This window comes from Bombus huntii, chromosome 6 (assembly GCF_024542735.1).
Source record: "Bombus huntii isolate Logan2020A chromosome 6, iyBomHunt1.1, whole genome shotgun sequence".
In the NCBI taxonomy this organism is placed as follows: Eukaryota; Metazoa; Arthropoda; class Insecta; order Hymenoptera; family Apidae; genus Bombus; species Bombus huntii.
The window spans coordinates 12,285,044-12,308,145 of record NC_066243.1 but is presented as its reverse complement, the minus strand read 5'-3'; the positions used below and the strand labels follow the sequence as shown (position 1 = coordinate 12,308,145).

General features: G+C 47.8%; 1 protein-coding gene across 2 annotated transcripts in view; it reads right to left on the bottom strand.

Moving 5' to 3' along the window:
• Positions 1–23,102, bottom strand: part of LOC126866546 (protein vein) — a 200,614-nt gene that overhangs the window by 83,631 nt on the left and 93,881 nt on the right. For both annotated transcript variants that reach the window (XM_050620279.1, XM_050620278.1), the window contains one exon: positions 2,650–2,812. In XM_050620279.1, coding sequence (XP_050476236.1) covers positions 2,650–2,812 — 163 coding nt within the window. The remainder of the gene's footprint in view (positions 1–2,649; positions 2,813–23,102) is intronic.

Below are 23,102 nucleotides of genomic sequence, written 5' to 3'. Positions count from 1 at the left end.
CTTCTCTGCTTGCATCTGGCTGCGCGATACCTTCGATACGGTGACATTCTGTCTATCGAAACTCTGTTGATCGTGTTAAGAGACGGTGTGGCGATCTTACGCTCGTGAATCTTCCACGTACACGCGACCAACCCCGGGCACGTTCGATTTTACGACGAGGACCCGTACTTCCAGCGGAATGAGCGGGCTTCGGCCGGTCTGCGTCGTAGACAGTAATTGAAAATTACGACAGAGCGTACGCCAGTCCCGTTCATGACAGACCCGGTGAAGGATTGCCGTAAGATCTTTCTTTTATGGCCTTTCACACTGGCCACAAGTTTGCGATCGAAACTGCCCGAAAAGTCCCCGGTCGACAAATTTGTTTCTATATCGATATACAATTATACATACGTCAGCTTGTTCTCGACCTATCAAACGATCTGAAAATATAGAAAACGTATACGATAAATGATGTACGAAACATTTTCATCCCGTTTCCTTCGTAGCTGTTTCTCCGTTTCGAAGCGACTATTCGAGAAATTAGAGTTTCGAGCGATGGCTGAAACTTTAGCGACAGGCAGTTGATTAATCCGCGAGAGGTAATAAAACTCAAAGTATCGATGGGCGACGTAAAACGGTATAGAATGTCGGCCGCTAATAATTCCATCGAGGAGAATGAGTTTCCCTCGCGAGTCATAAATCAACGATACGCGAGTACAGCTGTCCTGACCAACGCAACGTAAACGACCGGCGATCTAATTGAGAACATTCTTTCACGCGTGGTCTGTCGATTAATTAATTACCAGAAGCTCGTAAAAAATTCTGCAACAAAAATTTCGCCCGTACAGTATACCGCGTGATCTTTGTGCGACGTGTTTTCCAGCTATTTTTTTTTCCGTCACGCATCGCGCTTCGTCGAACCCTTTCATCATACGCAAAATATGAAAAATCCATTTCTTCGGTCTCTAATTACTTACGAGTGTTCATTAAAATTTCTATAAAAACGGTGACGGGCGTGTCGTCGCGGAGCAATCGCGGCAAGTGCCACTTTCCTATCGATTCGCTGGCATTCTCGCGTTCCCGGTAAAGCGTTCCCACCGACTAATTACAAACGGCCATTAAACTCACCCTGCGAATCCTCTCGTCGCGTTTTCGAGAGCGAAAGCAAAAATATGTCGCGATTCACTTTCTTCTCGCCTGGAACATTGTTGAAAAGCAGAGCCTTCTCCGAGAGCTTTCGAAGCAACTCGCAAGAAAACAGTTTACAATATCGCGTAGTTGCGAGAGATAGTCGCAGAAAGGAGAGACGCGTTGTTTAAGCGTTATTACGAGGAAAGGACGGGAAAAAATGAAGAGCGACGCAAGCGGCTCGGAAGAAAAGTTTGAAACCGTAGACTTTGACGGGCAAAGGAAAAAGAAGCTGACGGTTTCCATTACAATATGCTCGCGTCGGACCGGCAAGAAGCTGCACGCACACGCGGCTAGCTCGACTGCCACACGAATACATCATCTTTAAAGAGTAACAGCGGCAGAAGCAGCACCAGCATTAGCGAAACGAGAGTCTTGCCAACAGTTGAGTCATCAGAGAAGAGGGCCGGCCGGCTCACTCGCTATAATCGTTCCTCCGTGGATAGTAAATCCGGCCGAAAGGCCGTCTGAAATTATTACGGTTCCCAGGGCCGTGGTAACCGCTCGCAGAGCCACACGGCCACGCGAGAGATTTACAAACCGCCAATCGCTTTAACAAGCTCGGCACGTGTTCGCCGCACGGAACTCGCGTTATTGGCCTGCGACACCACCCTCGTCGTTTCTTCCCTCGATCTTTCGTCGCGATTTCGCGGATTGCTCGCAGGCGAGAAAGAAACAGAAGAAAATAGAACACGAGAAGGTGGAGATCGTTGGTCGAAGATCGCGGCTTCTTGTGGACAAGGCGAATAAATATTTTGGAGGCGGTTCGAGCGAAACGATTAAGTGGCCTTTTTTATTTCCCAGCCGCGGATTCTAGAGGAAACCGAGCCACGACGGTAGTAATAAAAGAAATCGAGCGTAATAATGGCGATTATGTCGTTACGATCGATTGGCCGGAGGCACGCGACTACGACGGAGGCGGGCAGAAATCGATGTCACACGCGAGTAGTATTCTTGGCAACGATATTAGAAGCTGTACGAACGTTGAATCGAGAGGATGGTGGGGGACGATGAAAAACGACGAGAGAACGAGCGGCGGAAGTTCGCGAGTCGTTGTTGGAAATCGGTGCCAAACACGAAACGATTTCGTTAATCGCGAATTAGTCGGAGAACAGGCGAGTTTGTCGTACGTTATCCTGGTTATAAACGTTCGGCGAAAATCTGAAAGTTTCGCGGTGTTTCGTAACCGTTTGCTTCGTGTTGAGAAGCAAAAGTTGTCTCGCGAGCGGGAACGTGCGCTCGCTACGAGCGAATAGTTTCGCGTGGGCCGCGACGAGTCGTTACTCCGACGATTTTTCCGACGCACGCGAAACGTTCGCGCATTATACTCGGTGCTTTCCTTTTTTCAGAACGGCTCCATTGAATTCCTTTTACCGCAACCTGTACGTTTTTCTCGTAAATAGCCAGAAGCACAGACGCGATGTTTCTCCGAGCAGTTTCGCGAATATTTTTCGCTGGAAACCAAAGTGGAAGCAGACTCACCGTTTGTGTTGAATCCTGAGGCCTCTTCGAGGGTGCAGCGGTATACCGTCTTTCAGCCAGTGCACCCTTGGGGGCGGAGAACCCCTCGTTCGGCATACGAGCTTCACTCTCTCCCGTAACCTCGCTATCGAGTCCCTGAGCTCGGACAACGTAACCTCCCTCACTGCAATCAGACATATTACGCTCGTTAAAGTCGTGTAGTTACATCGTCGATTCGTTGAATCGATGAATCGATTCGGATCTTTGATACCTCTATGTGATATTCGTCGAAGTTACGTCGACGATCGCAAATGAAACGGAAGCTGGACACGAAATGGAATATCCGAAAGACGATTAGGGAGAAAGTTACGAACGACGTAGCCTCGTCCGTGGGAAATTCTGACGCGTAATGAATTTCGCGACGGGTAAATCTGCGCCGTTGAAAGAGAATTCTTAAAGCGGCCACTTTCGAACTTTTCGTCCAACTACGTGTCTCGAAACTTCTGACGAAACTTCCGGCGAAATCCTACCGGAGTTTTAATAAACTTTTCGAGAGCCGTACTTCTCGCCACCGAGAGAAACGGCTCCACGAAGCAATATGTGTTCCAAATTGCGCGATCTTTGACGGGGAAACTATTCGCACGTACCGGTGATAATTTCTTATCATCGAAATTTCCTCCTAAAACTATCAAAAGAATGTACCTAGCAGTAGAAGGGTTGGGAAGGATGTATTCACGGAATTTTTCGTTTCCCTGCGGTGAACGTGGAACCGAGAGCATCCGGCTTGTCCCGGCGCGACCCGAGTTAGTAAGAAAAGGCAGAATCGTTAGAGGCAGGAAGAAAAGGGCATTCTTTACAGGGAAGTAGCGTAGTTCGCTTTAAGGAATCGTATAGAGTAGGTTCCTTTTCGCCACGGAATACCCGGAACTATTGATTTCAAGTCAAAGCGTTGTATTTCCCGGGGGCTATTGAAAATCAACGTTCAAGATTATCGAGTAACAACGACTTTGAAAGCTGATCCACTTCTAGAACGGCCGACGAAGAACAACGACACTACGAACTGCGATTGTTTGCCATATCGCACGCGCTATGTGTAACGTTTCACGAATGGAGAAAGCACGGAATACTCTTTCGTCGAGCGATCTTACATTTGACGAGATGCAACGCGTCGCAGCAGGATACGAGCTCGTTTGTTTGACGACCTCGCTAACAGACACCTTCGAATCCATCGTCCATTGAACGTGGATCGTGCAACGGGAGGACTCATTGTGTTTAATCCGATGAATCTCATTTGCACGATGCATAATACACCTCCATTACGACCGAGTCGTTGCTCCCACCATTCAGGTGGAGCCGCGGCGAGATCAAGCGGCTGAATAATAAAAACGGCCGAGACTCTCCACAAGGAGAGAGCTTTCGGCGTGTTTCGTAGGCCGTCGTGAAGAAATCCTTTGCGCCAGCCCCGCATTATTTCCCGATGAAAATGTCGGACTTCTCGGTCGAACGCAACGAACACGTTCAATGAAAACGCCCGTTCCATTATGCCACGGACCAGGGAGAATAATAATAACGGGGCGGCTGCCGGTTCTTTGCCTTCGTATACCCTGTAACGACTCGTGCACACGCTTGCCTCTCGTTACCGAGGATTCTCTAATAACCGTGCAACGAGAAAAAGCGTCCTCGTGCTCCATGGTTCGCCGGACGGTGCATTCGAAGGCTTTCGTTTCACTCGAGGAGTTGGATTTCTGTTACCCCGATAGCTGCTGCCATTCTAAATTGGGTCCGAATCAAAACCGTTGGGAAAGTGGGTCGGTGGTGATTCTAATTTTAGATCCGCCAACCTTTCCTTACGAGCTCGTCCATTGTATCGTGGAACGAGTATAACGGATAAAAATGGATCACGGCTCGCTTTACTCGTGTCCTTTTCTTACCGACTCTTTGTCATCTCATCGTGCTACTTCGATAGTTCGTTTCTCGTGTACTTTTCATTACGTATGGTAATGTCCTCGTGCCGTCAGTCACGACAAGCTATCAGCCAAGAATTCAGGATAATCTACGTCAGAAACGCGGTATCATCGAAATAATCAAGGGCCCGATACGCGATCTCAATCGCGTTTCCAGTTTCGAACGAATTTGCAAAAATTATTGCGCGTCTCGCGAAAGATTGATCACAGCTTCGTGGTTTAATAGCGAAATCGACGATATTTGCAATCGTGTAGAACCGAGCCCGGCAATCTCACCAGCAGTTCTTTCTTTTGCTAGGGTTTCGCTATTTTTCAAGTCCGTTTCTCGTTGCTACGGCGCCTGGTATTTTGACTAGCGTGCTCGGCGTAATTACAGCATTCCCTCGGGAGCCGAAACGCGACGCTCGAATTATCCACGACGTTCCACGTCGCGGCAAGAACGCCTTCGGACATTTAATACGTTTCCATCAATGTCGTCGTCGCCGGGCGACGCTGTTACTCGAAACTTACCGTGCCAGCTCCGTATTCGCCGCGTACGATCCTTCGGAATAGCGTCGCGTACGAATCTACCTCGTCCTACGAGCTTACGTATCTCACAGACGAAACATCGGGGTTTGGTTAACGTTGCACCGCACGCCATGCAATCTCGTCATTTCCGTTTCAGAATCCACGCCCGAGATTGATCCGCTTTGATTTTTAAAGGATTAAAACGAACCTTTCGTTAATTAATATTTCATTCCTCGAATTAACAGTTATTATTCCTGGCTGACCTAATTAGTAAAAAGGTGGATTCCTTCGATAGATAAAGAGTTCGTAATGAGCGCAGCCCGCTCACGAGTGTAAAAAGCTTATAGCAGATTAAGGAAGATTTTCAGTAGTACGAGTCAACGTATGTACGCGCGGTAAGGTTCGTAAGAAAATCTATGGAAGAAGAGATTGGAGATCGTCGTTCTTATTATATCACAGACATTTATTCACAGTGACAGATAGATTGTTTCAAGTTGATTAGCGTTCAGATTTCGGTTCTGACAGACAGTACAGTGGAATAGGTCAGCGTATCAACGAGCGCCAATGGTTTCTTGAAGTCGATTATCGACTGATTCGTAAATATACTATCAAACGGAGGTGAATTTATTTTTCATTTTATTCTCGTATTATAGCGGTTCGTGACTCTTTTCTATGGATCGCAGCAGACTGCAGGGAACTCAGCTGTCGCAACATTTTTACGACTGTCTTGCATCGTGACCCGGTTAATAATTTCTTGTCGTCTCGGAACACGAGTTAAAGATACGAAAGAAGCGACCTAGAACTCATTAATTATGACGCCCGCAATTTCCTGGCGATCTGGTCGCGTCTCCGGTACTTTGCAGTTCGAAAAGAAGTGGTCGGCGAAACGAACGTTTAAACTAAACGACTTAAGTCTTGATCCGTTTACGAACGTCGTCAAATATTTGGATCCGCGAGTGTATACAAAAATTTACTGGAACTCTATTAGCGTCACGCTGCCAAGTTTCCAGAAGAACGAAGTAAAAGCTGTTTTCTTGACCGAACGTTTCCCCATTTCGACGTTTTATTTCCAAGCCGTGGATTATTTGAAAAAGCGGAACTATCTCGTAGTCGTTGGTCGGATTAAGTCACGGAGATATTAATTCGAGCCAATAGCTAAAGTGCTTTTGCGCGTTGAACCGAAAGAGGTAGGAAGGCAGCTAGCCCGGATCGGACAATGCCTGAAATTCACTTTGAGGTAAGAGGATTTCGCGTCTGATTTTTGGCACCACCAGCTTCCCGGTCTATGCGTTATTAAGCGGTTACGTCTGTGCGCGTACGTTCGAGGAGAAACGTAGTGGCATTGGTGCGAATAGGAACGAAGAAAAACCGAATAGAATGGGTAGACGGATAGAGAATGGGAGAGAGAAAGGAGTGGGACGCGAAGAGACATAAAACGAACAAGAGAAGAGACGAAGCCGGGGATGGAAAGAGGCGAAAGGTGGATATTCACGGTATTCCCATGTTGCCGGAGGCCGCCGCGTGCGGCCCTCACTACGAAACGTCATTTAACGATTAGCCGTGCGAACTGACTGCGAAATTCAAATTTAAATGGCACTCGCGGGATCGGCCTCGATCGAGTTCTCCAGGCACCTGAATTTATGCTGGAATTGCAGCGCAATTGTCGTGGTAACGGGCTGTGCGAGCTGTCGATGACGAGGCTGAACGCCGCCACGAAGAGCGAAGGGAGAAGAAAAATTGTTCTGAAAGAGGGCCGGACCTTTCATCGAAATACTTTGTCAGCGCGGTGCTTCCACGAAAACGTGGAAAAACTCGTTTTAGCCGTGGCGACTCGTTTCTCCTTTCAGCTCTTTCGTTTCTCTTCTATGAATCGTGAATTAAAAATGTTGGAACGCCTGGAGGCGCCTGACGGTACCACGGAAATAAGATTCAAGGCAATGTAACCGTCTTTGATCGGACGACGGTTTCATATCGAATAATATCGAATGTGTTCGAGTTCGACGAAATCTTCCGGGCTGGAGAACCGAGCGAATCGGAAAAGGGAAAGACGATGTTGAAAAAAGTCACTAATATTAACATCGGGTCTATTGAATGTTTCCAATTGACAGAGAATCGTTCGCAAATCGTACTTCGTCTCTCTCGACGATATTCGTTTATGTTCTAGAATGTACCTTCCGATTCATTTACCTCTAATTCGTTCATCATCTTCGAAACGAAAGAAATACGCCGCGCAGACTTGGTGGGAGAAGCGACACGAGGAAAGTTGGACGCTTCCAACGTCCAAAAATTCCAAAGTAGCGCAACGTCATTGAACGCGAGGCGTCGACTAAGCGTTTTCAGTGCTTTGCAAAGAATCCCTCGGATCGTCTTTTTCACACAATCCTCGGATCTTCCGTCTTTGCCGCGCTGAAAGTTTTCGTCGCAAAACGCTTGGTAGCCGATACTGTGCGACGAATAATGTGTGGTTCCGTTTCGCGACAGCCATGCTCGGTCGTTCGATCCGTCGTCGTTGTAGATCGATCGAATCCGTGGAAGAACGGAAGGAAAACGGAGACTAGGAAAAGAGAAAAGCAACGCGGGGTCTGTCAGGCGGCGTGTCACGGGCCGCTACGAGGGATGAAACATGCTGAGCGACCAGCAAAGAGAGCGGCAAGGTTGATTAATGAACGCGTCGCCGAAAGAGCAAAATAACAAATAGCGCGTTGCCACGTTGCCCTCGAGCTGACGCGATGGCGACCGTTCGACCTGCTCTACAACGGGGGTTGCGGCAACCGGCCATGCCGCTTGCTTGATTCATAGTTCCCGCGGTGCACCGACGGCTTGTGACGAGGCGCAACCTCGTGTTAAGCATACGGCCGACCCTCGACCGACCACCCTTTTGCTCCTGATAATTGATTGTCTCGCGCCCTCCGACCTGGCGCCGACCAAATTTCATTTCGTCCTCGCTGACTCTATCGGGCTGCAGTTCTTGATTATCGTGTCCTTTCAAGAAACGCATCGATGCGATCGTCTCAAACTGTCTACCTTGGTCGTACGTCCCTACGAAGTTCACCGAATATCTTGGATTTAAAAAATCTGAGCCATAAAAGCTTTACCCGATTTCTCTAAATAAACTCGAGTAAAAGAGAGCCGATGAATCTGTAAATAGGACATTTAACAATGAAATAACCTTTTCATCGGTCGTCTAAAATAATTGGGCTACTTTTGTATAACTCGTGATTTGATTATCTAGAGGTTCGGTGAGGTATAAAAAAAGCTTCACCGGGAACGTGGCTTTTTCAAAAAGTGGATACACCTGGTCTAATTTTATCGAACGATTGGAATCTCGAAGATTACACAATGGGTGAGTACTGAGTCGATCATATCAAGTCGGCGATAGATTATGTAATTTCCGCGCAATCTTTGATTCCTGGCACGTCGTCGGCTGGAAACGAGTTTGGCTGGTAGCTGGATGTGGGTCTGAGAAAGTGGCGTTTCCAACGGTATCGCGGCCTCATCGACAGCCCTCTTCGTGTATCGCACGGTACACGCGACATCAAACACGATATCATACCCCGACGTGAAATCTGTTTCTCTCCTCAGGGTCTTCTGTTGCGCGCCGTAATTTCGCTTCGATGGAGATATTTGCGCGTCGTCTGTTCGTATGCACGTCGATATTCAAATCGACCACGCCGATTGTGTCCTGTTATTACAGCCAACGTTTGTCATCGACGCTTCGATCGACATTTTTACCGGGAATCGCGAGCAATCACGATTCTCTACGGTTTCTGCTTCACGTTAAGTATTTATTCGCACGTAAACTTACAGAAAAGTGCTTTCAACGAGTTCCCTACGATAAGATACTCCGATCTGCCGGTGAAACTATTCCATCGTTATGAATGTTAACGCTTTACTATCGAGGGATATATCTACTTGAAACGTAAAGCCCGAGGTGGAGTCTACGAGATCCGTGAACGTACAGATAATTTATACACACATATAGAACGTTTTTGACAATTTTTCTTACTGATTTACTTTTATCGCACATTTTCCCGATAAACATAATGGAAGAGAATGGTCAGAGAGCCCACTTCATCGTCAGGAATCATTGCGATATTTTTTTATTACGATATTATTGTTAACCTTTTGCACTCGAGGACTTTTTCGGTCGGGCGTAGCAGCTACTTCGGATGATTTAGCGTGTCTTACAGCTAGTGTAAAATGATCTCATATACAAATTAACTTGCAAAAACATACTCTAATAATTTATCTATATTTACATCTTTGAAAATATGATTTTGTAATATTAATTTCTGTATTTTTTTTGTATGATAACTTATAAAGCGTTCACCAAGATGCATTCTCGATATAATTAATCTCATTTTTCAACAGTTCAAAGTCAAGTTCATCTTCATTAGAGCTAATTTCACTTCCGAAAACCACTTTTTTAGGGTTTCTAAAGTATAATACTTTTGCCATGATCGTCGAATCCGAACTAACGTTGGAGACGTTGTTTCAATACCATAGTTGAACCATGGTTTCGGAGGGATATGGGATTAAATATTTTATCTCCGTTTTAAAGTCTAACACTTTACACTTGCCAACAAAGAACACAAAGAGCTAAGAAACCAATTTACGAACCAATGGAATTGCAGCACGGAATGTCGTGGTGACTGAAAGTCGCCTCTCGAGTGCAAAGGGTTAAGACGATATCTCGCAGCACTATTTGTTGGCTGATCGATTTTCTCGTAATACAAAGATGCAATATCCTTCTTTATAAATTTTTCACTTTATCTTTCAAAAGCGACAGGTATTCTATATCGTAAAAGAATGCAAAGTTATGTTACTATTAGCTTACTGCTTTCATTCAATTTCTTTTCCTCCTGACAGACTACAAAGTACACGAATCAAACGTCGTTTCGTAAAATGGACAAACTATGTCGGTCTATTTGCGTGAATACGTAAACGAAATTCAAGTACTTAGTTATAAAAAGAATGGTAAAAAAGTAAGAAAGATAAAATCAGCGTAGTCTCTGAGATTTCAGCTCGGCGGTAGAGGGTTAAAGATAGAAGGCGCGCCAGGTGATACGCGATACCCAGATACCCGAGTGAAAGCCGATCTTTTAAAACCTTTTCGCAACGATCTGAACGCGAATAGAGCCGTTTCAACCGGAGGCGAAGAACGCTATTCATTGCGGCGTAGACAAAGGTTCGCGCAATTCCCGTTCCTGCGCCAATTCGTTTCCAGACAATTTTCGTAATCGACTAACTTCCGGACCGGCGATCATAATTCTCGATGCGCCGGAAGATTCGATATCGCGCGGTTTCACGCTGCGCTTGTCCGTCCGGCCCTTTGCGAAACGATTAATGCGGGCTCGTGTATCGTCCGCAGGATGACTCTGTGCGTTTGCACCTTTGTCCGTTCGTTGGTTTACAGACCGCTTCTGTCCTGCCAGCAGAACCGCGCGCTTCCGGTTACTCACTCGATTCGTTAGCTCAACCTGATCGGTTGTGCGCGACTGATTACCGATCGATCCTGACAAATATTTAATCGCGATCAATCGGTCGAAAGTCACCGGTTTCCCTTTGTTTTTCAGTCACTTCGGCTGACTACCTTTATCGAATTAATTGGCCGCCGCTTGCCGTCGATATCCTCGTTTTTTCATCTCGAACCATTACCCGTCCCTATCGATCGCTGTTCCATCAAGACTTCGCTTCAAGCGTGAAAGGTTTGTCGTCGTCGGACGATTTTTCTCCAGTTCTCTGGTAGCCGGCTATAGCATACGGCTGGTCACCATTCCGAACATTCGATGTAGCAAATTACGTCTAATTATTATTCTTCAGCACTTCGACGAAGTTTGCTCGTATTTTGAATCGATCGAGTACGATTCGGTTAATAAAGTCAGGAGTATCGTATTTCTGAAACGTGAATTTTCATTTTTCGTTCGTTATTACGCCCGTGACTTGCCAAACTTTTATTTGCCAAACATTACTCCTTATCTCGAACATTGAAAAGGATGGCTCGTCTTAAATGACTCGCGCTATATCATTGCGTATTTCGTAGTAAACGGAAGTGTTCAGAGCGATCGTGCGATTCTCTGCGATCACGAATCGCGCAAATATCCGTGCGAGATCGTTACCGAGAACACGGAGCAACGCTCAGGGAAAAGTTGGTCGATTTGTTTTCGGTAATTCACCAACTCGTCCACTAACCATAAAATCCGACCAACTTTTCCAGCACTACTGGAACTCCTTTCTCGTTCGTTACTCTCTTCCGCTCGTATATACGGAGTCATAGGTACGGCTGTGTCGTAAACGTTAGAGAGCGCCAAACACTCGGCGTTTCTCTCTTCTCGAAGATGGCCGCGATTTTCGTTCGATCTCGAGGAACAAGGGCTTGTTAATCAGAGGTCAACGATTAACCAGGACGGCACGGCGAGAAGGAAGAGCCGGAAACTTTTAAGCGCGAGAAATTGCAACAGCGGAGGCTGGCCGGGGCAACTTCTTTCCATTACCTGGGAGGAGGAAGATTACGCGGGCGGGTCGGAAGTGCCGTAGAAAGAAGGAAGCAGAATTTCTTGCCGTTGTTTTTCGTTTTAATTGCAGCCGGCACCGGGAGGAGCGTCGAGGCATGGGAGTTAACGAGATGGCGTAATATCCTCGACCCGTTCGTAGATCGGCCCCTATCTTCATCGTCGTTTCGTTCCCACGAGCCATCGATTAGCGTCATACAGGGAATATCGTTATGAGCGTAATTCTCTTCGTAAGCGACTGTCGTTCGTCTAGATCGTTCTCCGCGAAACGCGTCTATTTCATTTAATAGTCCATCGTTCAACCATTCGTTCGATCCTCGACGTTTGCTTTATCTTGACACGGAACGAGCTTTCGAATATACGAAACAAAGGGAATTAGGAATCAGGAATACCAAACATCCGGGGCTTTGCGGTTTCCGGTGACATCTCGTCAGTACCGCGGTTTCCAACGTTACGAGCGAGTATCGATGCCGGCACAGGTATCATTCCGGTGTCCTTCGAAACGACGAGCTGACCATCGTTTCGGAAACGCGTCTGCGCCTCGAGAGAAAACACTCGTTCCTGGAATTTTCCAAAGGATCGTGGTCATTAAACGGCGAACGTCTCGATGGAATGGTTTCTTCTCCCGGAACGTCTTCCGGATTTATCGCGACGACGATATCAACTGAATACAAGGATGGCGTGTTTCCAGCGATAAACCCACGAGCCTTCGCTCGCGATCAAGTTTCTCACGCCGCGATACGTACAGTATTGGTTTTTATTTCGCCTCGGTTCATAAAGTTCGAATGGATAATTTGTCGAAGCTTTCCTGTCTGAGGAAATTGAGTTAGCACGGTCGAGGCCGAGGAATCTGTCGCTCTCCGATCTTTCCACGCGGTGCAGATTCTTTGAAGCGTCCAGCAAGCTTGAACATAGTCTCCGAAAATCCCGAGAGAAAGAAAGTAAAATGGCAGGAAGGAAGTAGGATTTCGGTAAATGAATTTTAAATGTAAGCAAAGATTACCGACGATGATTCGGAGAACAACTCGGTACGACAAAAGCGAAACACGCGATGCAGTTCCGCGAGTTAATAGCCACGATGGCCATGTGCGGAAAGGCTGACGTGACGAGAGGCGATGATTCTTCGGCCACGAGTATTTTCGTAGGCGCCGGCATAGATACCGATAAAAATCGCGTCGCGTCCACGGTTCGTGGGAACCCGACCGGGCAATTTAATAATAATTGACAGAAAATACGGTTATCTGGCGAGCGATTTACGAGCGCGCGCTATGGTCGCATTTAAAGGTGTTCTACGCAAGATGAAACGGGTAGATCGCTGCTGGAAAATCGCTGCGTGTAGGTAGATCGAGATAAACTTCGCCATCCGGCCGGCGTTCACGGTAGAAACAAAATTACCGTTGCACCGTTACACGTCGAAGACAGAAATTACGCGGGTTAATTGGCATCGATTTCGCATCGAGCTAAATTTTCTTGGCGACGAACGAGCGAAAAAAAAAAAAAACAAAAGAAGGAAAAAGATTCAATCGTTCGTGGAACGCCGGCGTCTCCCTATTTTGCGTCTTCATTGAGAAATCGACAAACTGCAGACTCGATCGACGGGCTATCGCGCGGACCGACGACCATTTCGACTCGTTATTCGTGTGGCGTACAAATCGGAGGTCGTCTCTCTGTCAAAATAAAAGAGCGCGTCGCAGGTTTTGCGGCGGTCATTATTTCGAAGACGTATCTGGGCTGCATCGATTAAACGTCGGTGGCGTCGCGCACACGGACCTAGGCCCGCCGCTTTTCCATTTCATCGCCCTTGTCGATACTCGTTAACGACGACAAATCTACTTACCGAGTTAATCCGACGCGTCGTTGCAGGCCGATATCAGCCGGCTCGTAATTTTACAATAATTCGTCCGTAATTTTTCATCTGACGATTTACGAGTACCACAGCCCATCGTGCTTCCGCGTTTATAAAAAAAGAACTAGACGAAGAATATACGAGGAGAAGGAGAAAAGAAAGGAATGAGATAGAGCAAAGGGGAGAAAGAGGTACATCATGTGAAAGGAGGAGAGGAGAAGGGGGAAAAGGCAGGCGAAAAAGAAGGGTTGCGGCGACGAATGGAGGGCGAGGATCGCGCATAACTGTAGCGCGCTGTTCAATAAATTGCCCCCAGGTTCTTTTTAGTTTGCCGCGATATTTTATTTACAAACTAAACGTATCTGAGTTCGCGTGCCGCGGGAACGTCGTCCGAATCGGTTTAAACCTTTAAACCGACCTTCCTTTTTGCCAATCTCGGAAATCATAACCGGAATTCTCGATTTTTTCTCGAACACGGTCGCCACAATTTTCTCCACCGCTATATTTTATCTCGCTGGCCTCTATATTTTACCTCGCGTCATCTCGCAGCGCAACGATTAAAAATGCGTCGGATGTCTGCTCCGAAATAACTGAAACCGAATCATACGTAATATTTGTACGTTAAACGCAGGGCAAATATTGACGAGCGGGAAACACTTAAATTAACAGACAAAAATATTCATGGGAACGATAAATAAATTACGGCAAGAGAATGACTCCTAAATCGCATACGCTATCTGTAACTATAATATTTCTATATTTAGGATGAAAAGGTCGCTGCCTTCTGTGCTATAATATGTAGCGTTAAATTTAATAAACTTCAAGTGAAACAGACAGATTTAACGCGTCTATTAATAATCCTGACTACGAATTTCAGATCGATTACTCTATATATCCATAATACTGCGTCGAGTGCGCTCGCTATTCGGTATATTCGTCGGGCGAATTAGACGCGGTATGACCTAACGTACATATCGTATACGTGGTGAATTCTATCTTAAGCTCCTTGGGATAGTAATGCGTCCTCTAAATACGTCGAGAATCAAACTCCGTTCTACGTGCCCCGAGTGAAATGTGATTTACGTCGCGAAACGAAGCGAGGTAACCTATTATACAATTACGTATGAAACGACGATCGATCAGGAGATCGAGAGACAGCGTGAGAGTTCTCTGAGGAACGTACGAACCGCAGAAACAAGCGGAAAGAAAGTGGTTTCCGACGGTGGTTTCCGATATCGGTTCGAGCATAATCGTCGGTGAATTTTCGTGTTGTCTCCTAGACGAATATATAAAACTTATGGCGAGCACGACAGGGGAAAAGAGTGCGGCGCGGCGTGTCGTAGTAAATGCCGGAGAAAGAATGTCCCGAAAATGTTTAACGAGTCATTCTCTCCAGCGATAGACACGTCACCCTGGGAGAAAGCGAATTCCAGTTTTGTGACGCTGCCAACCTAGCCGTTCAGAATTCTTTTCTTGGCATAATGAACTCCGCTCGTTTGCACGCGACCGATTCCTCTTCGTTCCGGCTTATTTATCGGGAATACCTCCTCGAGCAAACCGCTAGACTTATCTTCTACCTCGGTCATCCTCCCTCCCGTCGTCGTTCGTTCAACGAGCTCTCGTCACGGAAAATTTCACGAGAACGTCGCACGAGTAGACCCTCGAAACGAATCACGGAAATTCCGTGTACGGATAGGCGTTTATCGTCGTGTTTACAGCAGGTGGTCTCACGAAAGCGTCGACCAACCGCCGATTTCGATTTTCCATCCGTCTCGCGAAAATTGCGAAAGCCCAGCGGGTTCGTGCAATCTTTCTCAGGAAAAATTGTACCGCCATCGCGTCTCCATTTCTATCACGGCTCGACGGAAGCCCCAGGTCTATGGTACGCATTTAATAAGTGAACAGATTGAAGAGTCGGTGGAAAAATCAATCTTGGAACGGAAGTTGCCACGTCTCGAGAAGACTCGAGAACGCTTTTGCCAAATGGAAAGAGGAAACGGGAAGAGGTTCTCGTTTACGTAATTCGCCGCCGGGAAAGGGTGACGTTCGCGGCGTCGAAGAAGGACACGAACCGCGACGAAAATAGATCCGAAGATTCCAGGAAGGGATTCGTGCGTGGTTTCTGTCTCGTGTCAATGAACAGCCGATTCGACGTACTCAAGGTGTGCGAGAACGTAATACACGGGTCCTAAGGGGAGAAAGACAATTTGCCGAAGCATAATTTGCTGGAAAGCAAACGACGCTTTGCGGTCAACGATAAACACGACGACGTAAGGGACGAGAAAGCGCGGTACAAAGATCTCCGCAAAGTGGATGATAACGGCGTCGCGCAACCGCTCGCCGATAAGATCCTCGCTTTCTCTTGAGAAATGCCACGAAAAACGCGTTATCGTTTGTAACGACGTTATCCTTTCGCGCGATCCACCGGCGCGCATTTCGTCGCTGCTATTTTCCACGCGATAATTGAATAAACACAGCGGAACGTTCTTCGTCGTATTTTTTTCGTATTGTTCGCCATACATTTTCCTCCTCCGCTATTTATTTTTCCCAATTGCGTCGCTTTTGCGCGGACACACGAACGCGATAATTTCGTAGGGAACGCTCGAACAACGACAGCTTCCAATTTCACCGTGAGAGCCTTTGATAGCGGTCGAACTAGCTGTAGAGGAGCGTTACGCGCAGATGCGGCTCACTCATCCTCCCAATGTAAAAGTTTCTCAAAAGAAGCGATGGCCATTCCAGTGAAAGTTTCGGCTGGCTGGTAACGGTTACGATAGAAATACGTGGCGTCCAGTGGCGCACAAAGCGGCGTACATTATTTACCGGCGGATCGATAGCCGGACAGCCAGCGAAAAACGGACGAGCGTGGCAAAAATTGCACGCTCCTCTTGGAAAATTGTTCTCGTCCTCGACCGCTCGAATTCCCTTCTTCTCTCGGCGACTCAATTTCGGTTATGTGGTCTCGAAAACGTAGCCGCGGCCTATAAACGCTTGTCGACGGTGTAAACAACTTTCCGGTTCGTGTATTTGCCAAGAGCGCGGCGGCAAGCGTACTGGCCACGGTATACGTAATTTATTATTTCAAGGATCGCGTGAATTCGTGGAGGACGCGCGGTAGAGACGTTCTCTTCCGCATCGAATTGCTTCCAGAGTTCGACGACGTGAAAACGCTACACGAGTATCCACCGAAATCGAACGATTCTCCGCCGGTTCTCGACTCCTGCAGAGGCGCGCGCGCAACAAACGGAGGCTATGCTTTAAAAGCGAGTCAGGCGAAACGGCAACCCGAAAAATTTCTGGCAAGGACCACGGTCCCGAGAGCGTCGTTGGACTATTGTAACGTTTGAGTGGCCGCTGTGTGACCGTTGCTCTTCGCCTCCAAGCAATTCTCCGGTGAATGCCGAGTCTTGCGGCTGTTAGACGTTGTCCGCCACGACGATCCTTCAATCGCAGACAGAATTTTTGTGGACGCGCGAGCCTCTGACTCGTCGTCGGGTCACTCGAGAATCGCGAGAAGAGAGCTTTTGTCCGGTCGTAGTTGCGCTTCTAGAACGTTCTCAAGCCGAGTACTCAACCGAATACTCAAGCCGAATTTACGCTGTTTCACTTTGAAGAATGAAAGCAGCATTCATCCGCCGTGTTCGGCATTCATCCGAAACAGTGTAAATTCGGCTTAACGAAATTGCGCGTCGTTGCGAGGACAAAAACGATATCCGAGGAGTTTGATCGCTAAGAACAGGCGCGCTGTCGTCGTTGAATAGCAAGGCTACGTAATTTTATCCTGTTTCGTTCGATACAGTTTTCCGCAGTACGCGGACGCTCTTCTTCCTCGCTCCTCCTTTTCGGCCTTTCTATTTCGGTTTCCCGTAGATTACAACCGGTAACACAGACCCCGACTATTATTAGGCGACGCTGCTCCCTCCTCTTAGATCGTATTATTTGTTTGACCTCGCTTTCTCGTGCTGCGCCTCTTCGGAAAACTTCGCGCTCCACCTTCTTGACGGATCGTGCACCGACGACGATGTTTCGTCGGCTAGGCTGACAGATTTTATTTCTAGGACAAGTCGGAGACTTCGAGCAATCGGATCGAAGCGTGACGTCGTCAGAGGGGTGACTTTGACTCTGACATCGTCGAAATTCATTGGTAAATCGAACACGTCCCGATACTGTTATTCTGTTCTAATCCTTTTCCATTTCAATTATCGGGATATTCGGAGAAGGATCACGAGGAAGAGGAATCGAATACTTGATGGGAATTTCGTAAAAGCGAAACTGGAACATACTCCTCTTGCCTTCGTTCCTCTCGGCCACCCCTTGTCCTGGCTCCCCCTTCAACTCCGAGTAGACCGAGTATAAACAGCTCGTGGAATGCCATGGGGGAAGCATTAGCAAGTGTTAAGCTAAATAAACACTCCGGCTGACGGGGAACGGGGCTGCGTTTACAATGGTAACGAGTACCGACTATGGGGTGACTGGATGATGCCTCGAGTGTCTGGTCGCTAAATTCCTTCGACGATACTCCTTTGCTCCGGAATAATGTGACCGGTTCGTCGAATCATCGCGTACCTTAACACTCCTCACAATTCGTATTCGCAGTTTCTCCTTCGTCGATCGAGTCGAGGATGATCGTTTACAATAAGGTTGCAATAAAAGTGTACGGTGTATAGTGGAGAAAGGCGTCGTCGTTATTTAATCGAGGGATAATCAGCTTTCCTTTGTTCGAGGCGTAACGAGCTTCCTACCACGCGTCTCGACGCATTAGTCGCTGTCTTCGCAAACTTACGATATTATGCGGCTGTCGGGCTTCTTTCCCGAGACTTCTTTGTCGCTCTTGATAACCTCGTTTCTTACGAATTAATCTCGACATTGGTTCCCACCTAGCGTGCCAGCGACACCAAGCGTGGCAAGAAATTCGTAGTCGCCTTCAATTTGCGATGGAAAATCGCACGCGAGAAATCGTCCGGAACATAAATATCATTGGGAAAATCGCAAGGGGTATTTCGTTTTGGATCGAACGAGCGTTTCGATTGCCAGAACAGTGGCGTGAACGAGGCACGAATACAGGCACACGAAATTCGGACGCCGATCGTTTAATCGACGCTGCTAGAGATTAGCGAGCAACGGTGTTAATGCGCGTTGCCATTAAGCGCGTACTTAGCGCTGCGTGCGAACAAGTAAACGGAGAGAACACGGGACGGGGATGGGCGACACAGGAGGTAGACAGCTCGAAAGCCGTTTTCTGGCCAGCGTTGGAAATGCGTTTAACTGGTCTGGGTTCGTGCCGCTTATCGCAAACTTAGACGTTTCGTCGCCAAGTTATCGCCACGGAAACGCGTTTACGTGCGAAATTACGAACCACCAAGGACACAGCGGCTTCCCGCTGTTTTTTTTTTTTTTTCTAATAATACCGGAAGACGTTCCCGGTCGTAGATCAGGAACAGAAGCGACGAACATAAGAGTTTCTTAGCACGTTCCCGAGCGTCGCGCTTCGAAGCCGGCCGCCACGGAGCGTGTACCGGAGAAATTAGTTCGTGCACGTGATTAGCCGTGGAGGCACGCAGCCTGCTGCCAGAAACCACCTCGGGGAAAGAGACACGATCGCCGGCTCGGAGTTCTGGGAAACGCGCTTGCTAAACGATAAGGGGTTGCACGGCTGGGGAAACGCGGCTCCGGTAAAACGCGATCGTACCGCAGCCTCGAATTTGGCTATCGAAACTGTACTCGGGAGAATCGTAGGTGCAATTCGAAGAAGTTAGTCGATGTCAGCCATGACTCGAGCTTTGTGCCTTACCGATACGGGAAGTGGCCACTGTTTCGAAATGAATCGGGAGAATGGTCGCGAGCAACGGGACAGCCAAGAAGGCGAATCGATGCGTGAATTGTTGACGATCAAAGGCCGCACCATCGTTCCGCCTTGGCTTCCTTTGTGCACCGCTAGAGTCATCAACAACGACGCAAAGAGCACTTGGCTAAAGTGGACGTGGATGGCCGGTCGAGACGAAATTAACGAGCCAGAATCCGTGAAGCTTCTGTGAAGGGAATAGCGTTGCGCGTTACGCGCCTATTTCCAACGATACTTTTCGCCGCAGACAGAACTGCCCTTCCACGGCTTTTTACATCGTTTCCTTCACGCTTTAAAGCGATTTTTATCACCGATGAACGTTACCGAACGGGAAAGTAAGCCAAAGGCCGTGGCAAATGATAAGAAAAGTAGGCCGCTTTCATATCGCGGAATTAACAGGCTAATTTTTTCCGCGTGGCAGAACGGTAGATCGATTGCAGCTGCGTTTGCGTTGCACAGAGAAAAAGTAGAAGGAGAGGAAGAGCAAGAGCAGAAATAGAGAGAAAGATCGCCCGGAATCTCTCTCTGCTCGCAATTAATTAGAGACGACCGGTCTACATTTTTCCTTTTAGCGAACGCTTTTAATCATCCCAACGATTTCGAGGTCTCTCTTACCAGCTGTGTTCTATCTCTTAACCTCTTTACCGGCCAATCGTTAACGATATTTAATGAAATTTCAACCAGGAACGACATACTTCCATCGAAATATCAAGCAAAGATAATATGTGTAAATCGAGTTCTCGATTAGCGTCGACGCGGCCAACCAGATCAGCATTGGAAAATATTTCGTGGCTTTGAAGTCTGGAAAACTAGACGAGTTCGAGTACATATAACGGATAGTAACAGATATGCAAGACAGAGTGTTCTACACGAGACACTATAGGTACAGACTATCGTGGAAGTAGAAAGTCTCGACTATAGTCAGACGCACGGCCCGTTTCTATCCATCGATTTTCGTTAATTCTAGGACAATTGGCGCACGGCTTGGCCACGAAATAATTTTATCGGATTCTAACCATTTTATTCTTCCTCGCCTTTTACTTCGAATTAGCTGGATTTTTATAAACGCGGGATTAAGGTTGGCGAATTAAAAAATTGAGAAAATTTGTAGCGAGATAATTGCGTGCGATATAAACGAGGGAATAACGAGGAGAATTTGCTTTTTACGTTAATTACCCACTGATATCTCATAATATACCGAAGTGTTTTCCACCTTTGCCGTCGATATTATTTACCTGCGGCGAAACGAATTAAAGCGAAAGTATCGCGAAGGAGAATTCACCAAAGCAACCGGACTACAGAAAGAAAAAGGCTCTCTCAATCGCGAACTCTTTTCCGAACCGTCGCTGAAGATGGAGGCTAATGGTACTCGAGGCTCAAAACGTTACACGGAACCGCATTTACTTCGAGGGTTACTTCCGCGACTGCACTCGACCCCTTAAATCGCAACAGCCCTGTAATAAAGCGATACTCTGAAGGGCCGCGACGTGCTCGCGGGTCAATGCGCATAAGTAGCTTAAAAAAGTTGAAAGTGTCGCTTCCATCAAACCGACTCGCCCGTGTTCCACCGTTTATCCTCGAGCTTTTCCTCAAACACCAGAAGGAAATTCTTTGCGTGCGAGTAAATATTTACTCGCACGATCAAACGACGCCCGTGGAAATGTTTTTCGAAACGAAAGGAGGAAAATTCGTCGATCAGCGCGAACTAGTAGCGATCGAATTTCACGGCTACTCGACACTTCTCGAGTTTACGGCGGGACGTCTTGTACAACTTGTAACAGTGTTTCTGCTTTGTCGAGAGGCGAGCGCCGGGAGCCGGCTTGCCTGCCGCTAAGGTATTTCTAATTTAAACGTAGCCAAGCAAAGAATAGGAAAAGACGCGTCGACGCGCGTTACCAGCTTTAAGGCCGCGTTCACACCGGCGAGAACGCGGTGGGCGGAGAGAAACTCTCTGTTGAACGCGGCGAAACAAAAGGATGGCGGTCGGCTGCGGTGCAACAAGAAACCCTCGAGCGTATCCCTTCCGCCCCGTGCTGCCCCTTCCATTCTTTCTTTCGCGCTTTTCACGCGCTCGTTCCGCCGGCTCTCGCCTCGAAACCGCGCGCACTTTTAGCACCTCGAATTAGATTTCCTCTCATCGGTAACCAGGGTCGACGATCTCCTCCGATTCTTCTCTGTTCTCGCATTCGAAGCGTCGTCTTCGATCCCACGAAAACGGGGAAGGGGGTCGGAGCGGAAACGCGAATTCAATTTCCCCGAAATCGTTGGTTTCATTCTGCCATAGGAACATCGATAGCCTTGCAAGATAGCGAATCGACCTTTCCTATCCACAGTCGACTTGTTCGCGGTTGGTGTCGCGGCGGAACACGCGAAACGGCTATTACAATTTCAAAAACGCACCCTTATCGGGTAAGAAGACTTATCCGGCTGAATAAATTTCTCGCCCTCGGCAACTCGAGAGAGGGAATCCATTCTTTTCGATTCTCCGTCGATCCGGCGATGTTCGAATATCTCGGCAGGTTCTGCGAGGGAACGCGAACCGGATCGCTTCGGGCGAAAGTAGATTTTTCGATGTGTCGTCGAACTCGCGAATCTTCGTTACCGTAACGCGACATCCTCTCGCCGCCTCGTCTCGAGATAACGTCTAGCGTTGCTCGCGAAGAAATATCGATACGAGGCTGGCTAAAAGCTCTTGGAAATCAGCGATTGAATCGAAGGTAAATTACATTTCCGCGGTATTCATCGAGCAGAAAGGAGAGGAAGATGGGGATGAAAGGAGTTCCTGTTTGACTTTTTTTCCACAGCAACCCGATATCGGTCCACCGTCTCGGATATCACAGACCTCGGAGCATCGATATTGCCCTTGTTACGTGTATCGGTAAACATTGTCTTTAACACGACAATATACCTTTCCGCTATTTCCTGAAAATGTCTGCAAATCGTGGCGGACAACACGTACGCGCCCTTTGATTAAAAGACGACGACGACGATTTTCGATCAGGGAGCTTGTCCTCGAAAACTCTCGCGAGGTAACGTTCTCCGTACAATAAGGAGCAACAAGAAAGCAGAGGTTCCGTGCAGGGATGTTTCCTAAATTGGATCGAATGGAACGTGGACAAGATTTGCGAAGGCATCGCGACACGCCAGATTCGCGGTAATCGATCACGGTGAGTCCCGGGGCGGGTCGGAGTCGTCGCGACGCCCGAGCGCTGGGAATTGCGAAGTTGCGACGCGGGACCGCGTCCTGGATTCCGGGACATCGGAAACTCTGTCGTTACATCGCACCGAAATCCCGTCGAATTCCTGCTCGAGAGAAAATTCGCCAACCCGTAATCGAGATTGCTCCTCGAACCAGCTTCGCCTGACTGCTACGTGGACAGGGGCGTGCGTCGAACGAATTTCAACCAGAAGGAAAGAGGATGATCGAACAAGAACCATCTAACCTTCGCGGAGTCAATTTCCACGCGTCGAGGCTCCTCTCGTTCGTCATTGTCGCGGAAACGGGGTGGCGTTATTGCGCGAACGACGTCAAAGCAGCCAGGTAAAAGGCGTTTGTGATGTGTAAGCCCGTTCGTGCAGAAGCGACGGTTTAATGCCGGCGACTGGCAGACTCTTCGACCTCTCGATTCGGGAAACAATAGGATCGTGAACACCTAAGAGAAACGATCCCGGTGCACCGGGGAAAATACCAAGCCAGGGGGAGAGTTTTCGATTGCTGGTTCGCCTTTCGATGGCACCGTCGTTCCAATTCGAACGAGTGAAACGAGACTCGGTGTGATCGTGTGTCATCGAGACGTGAAACG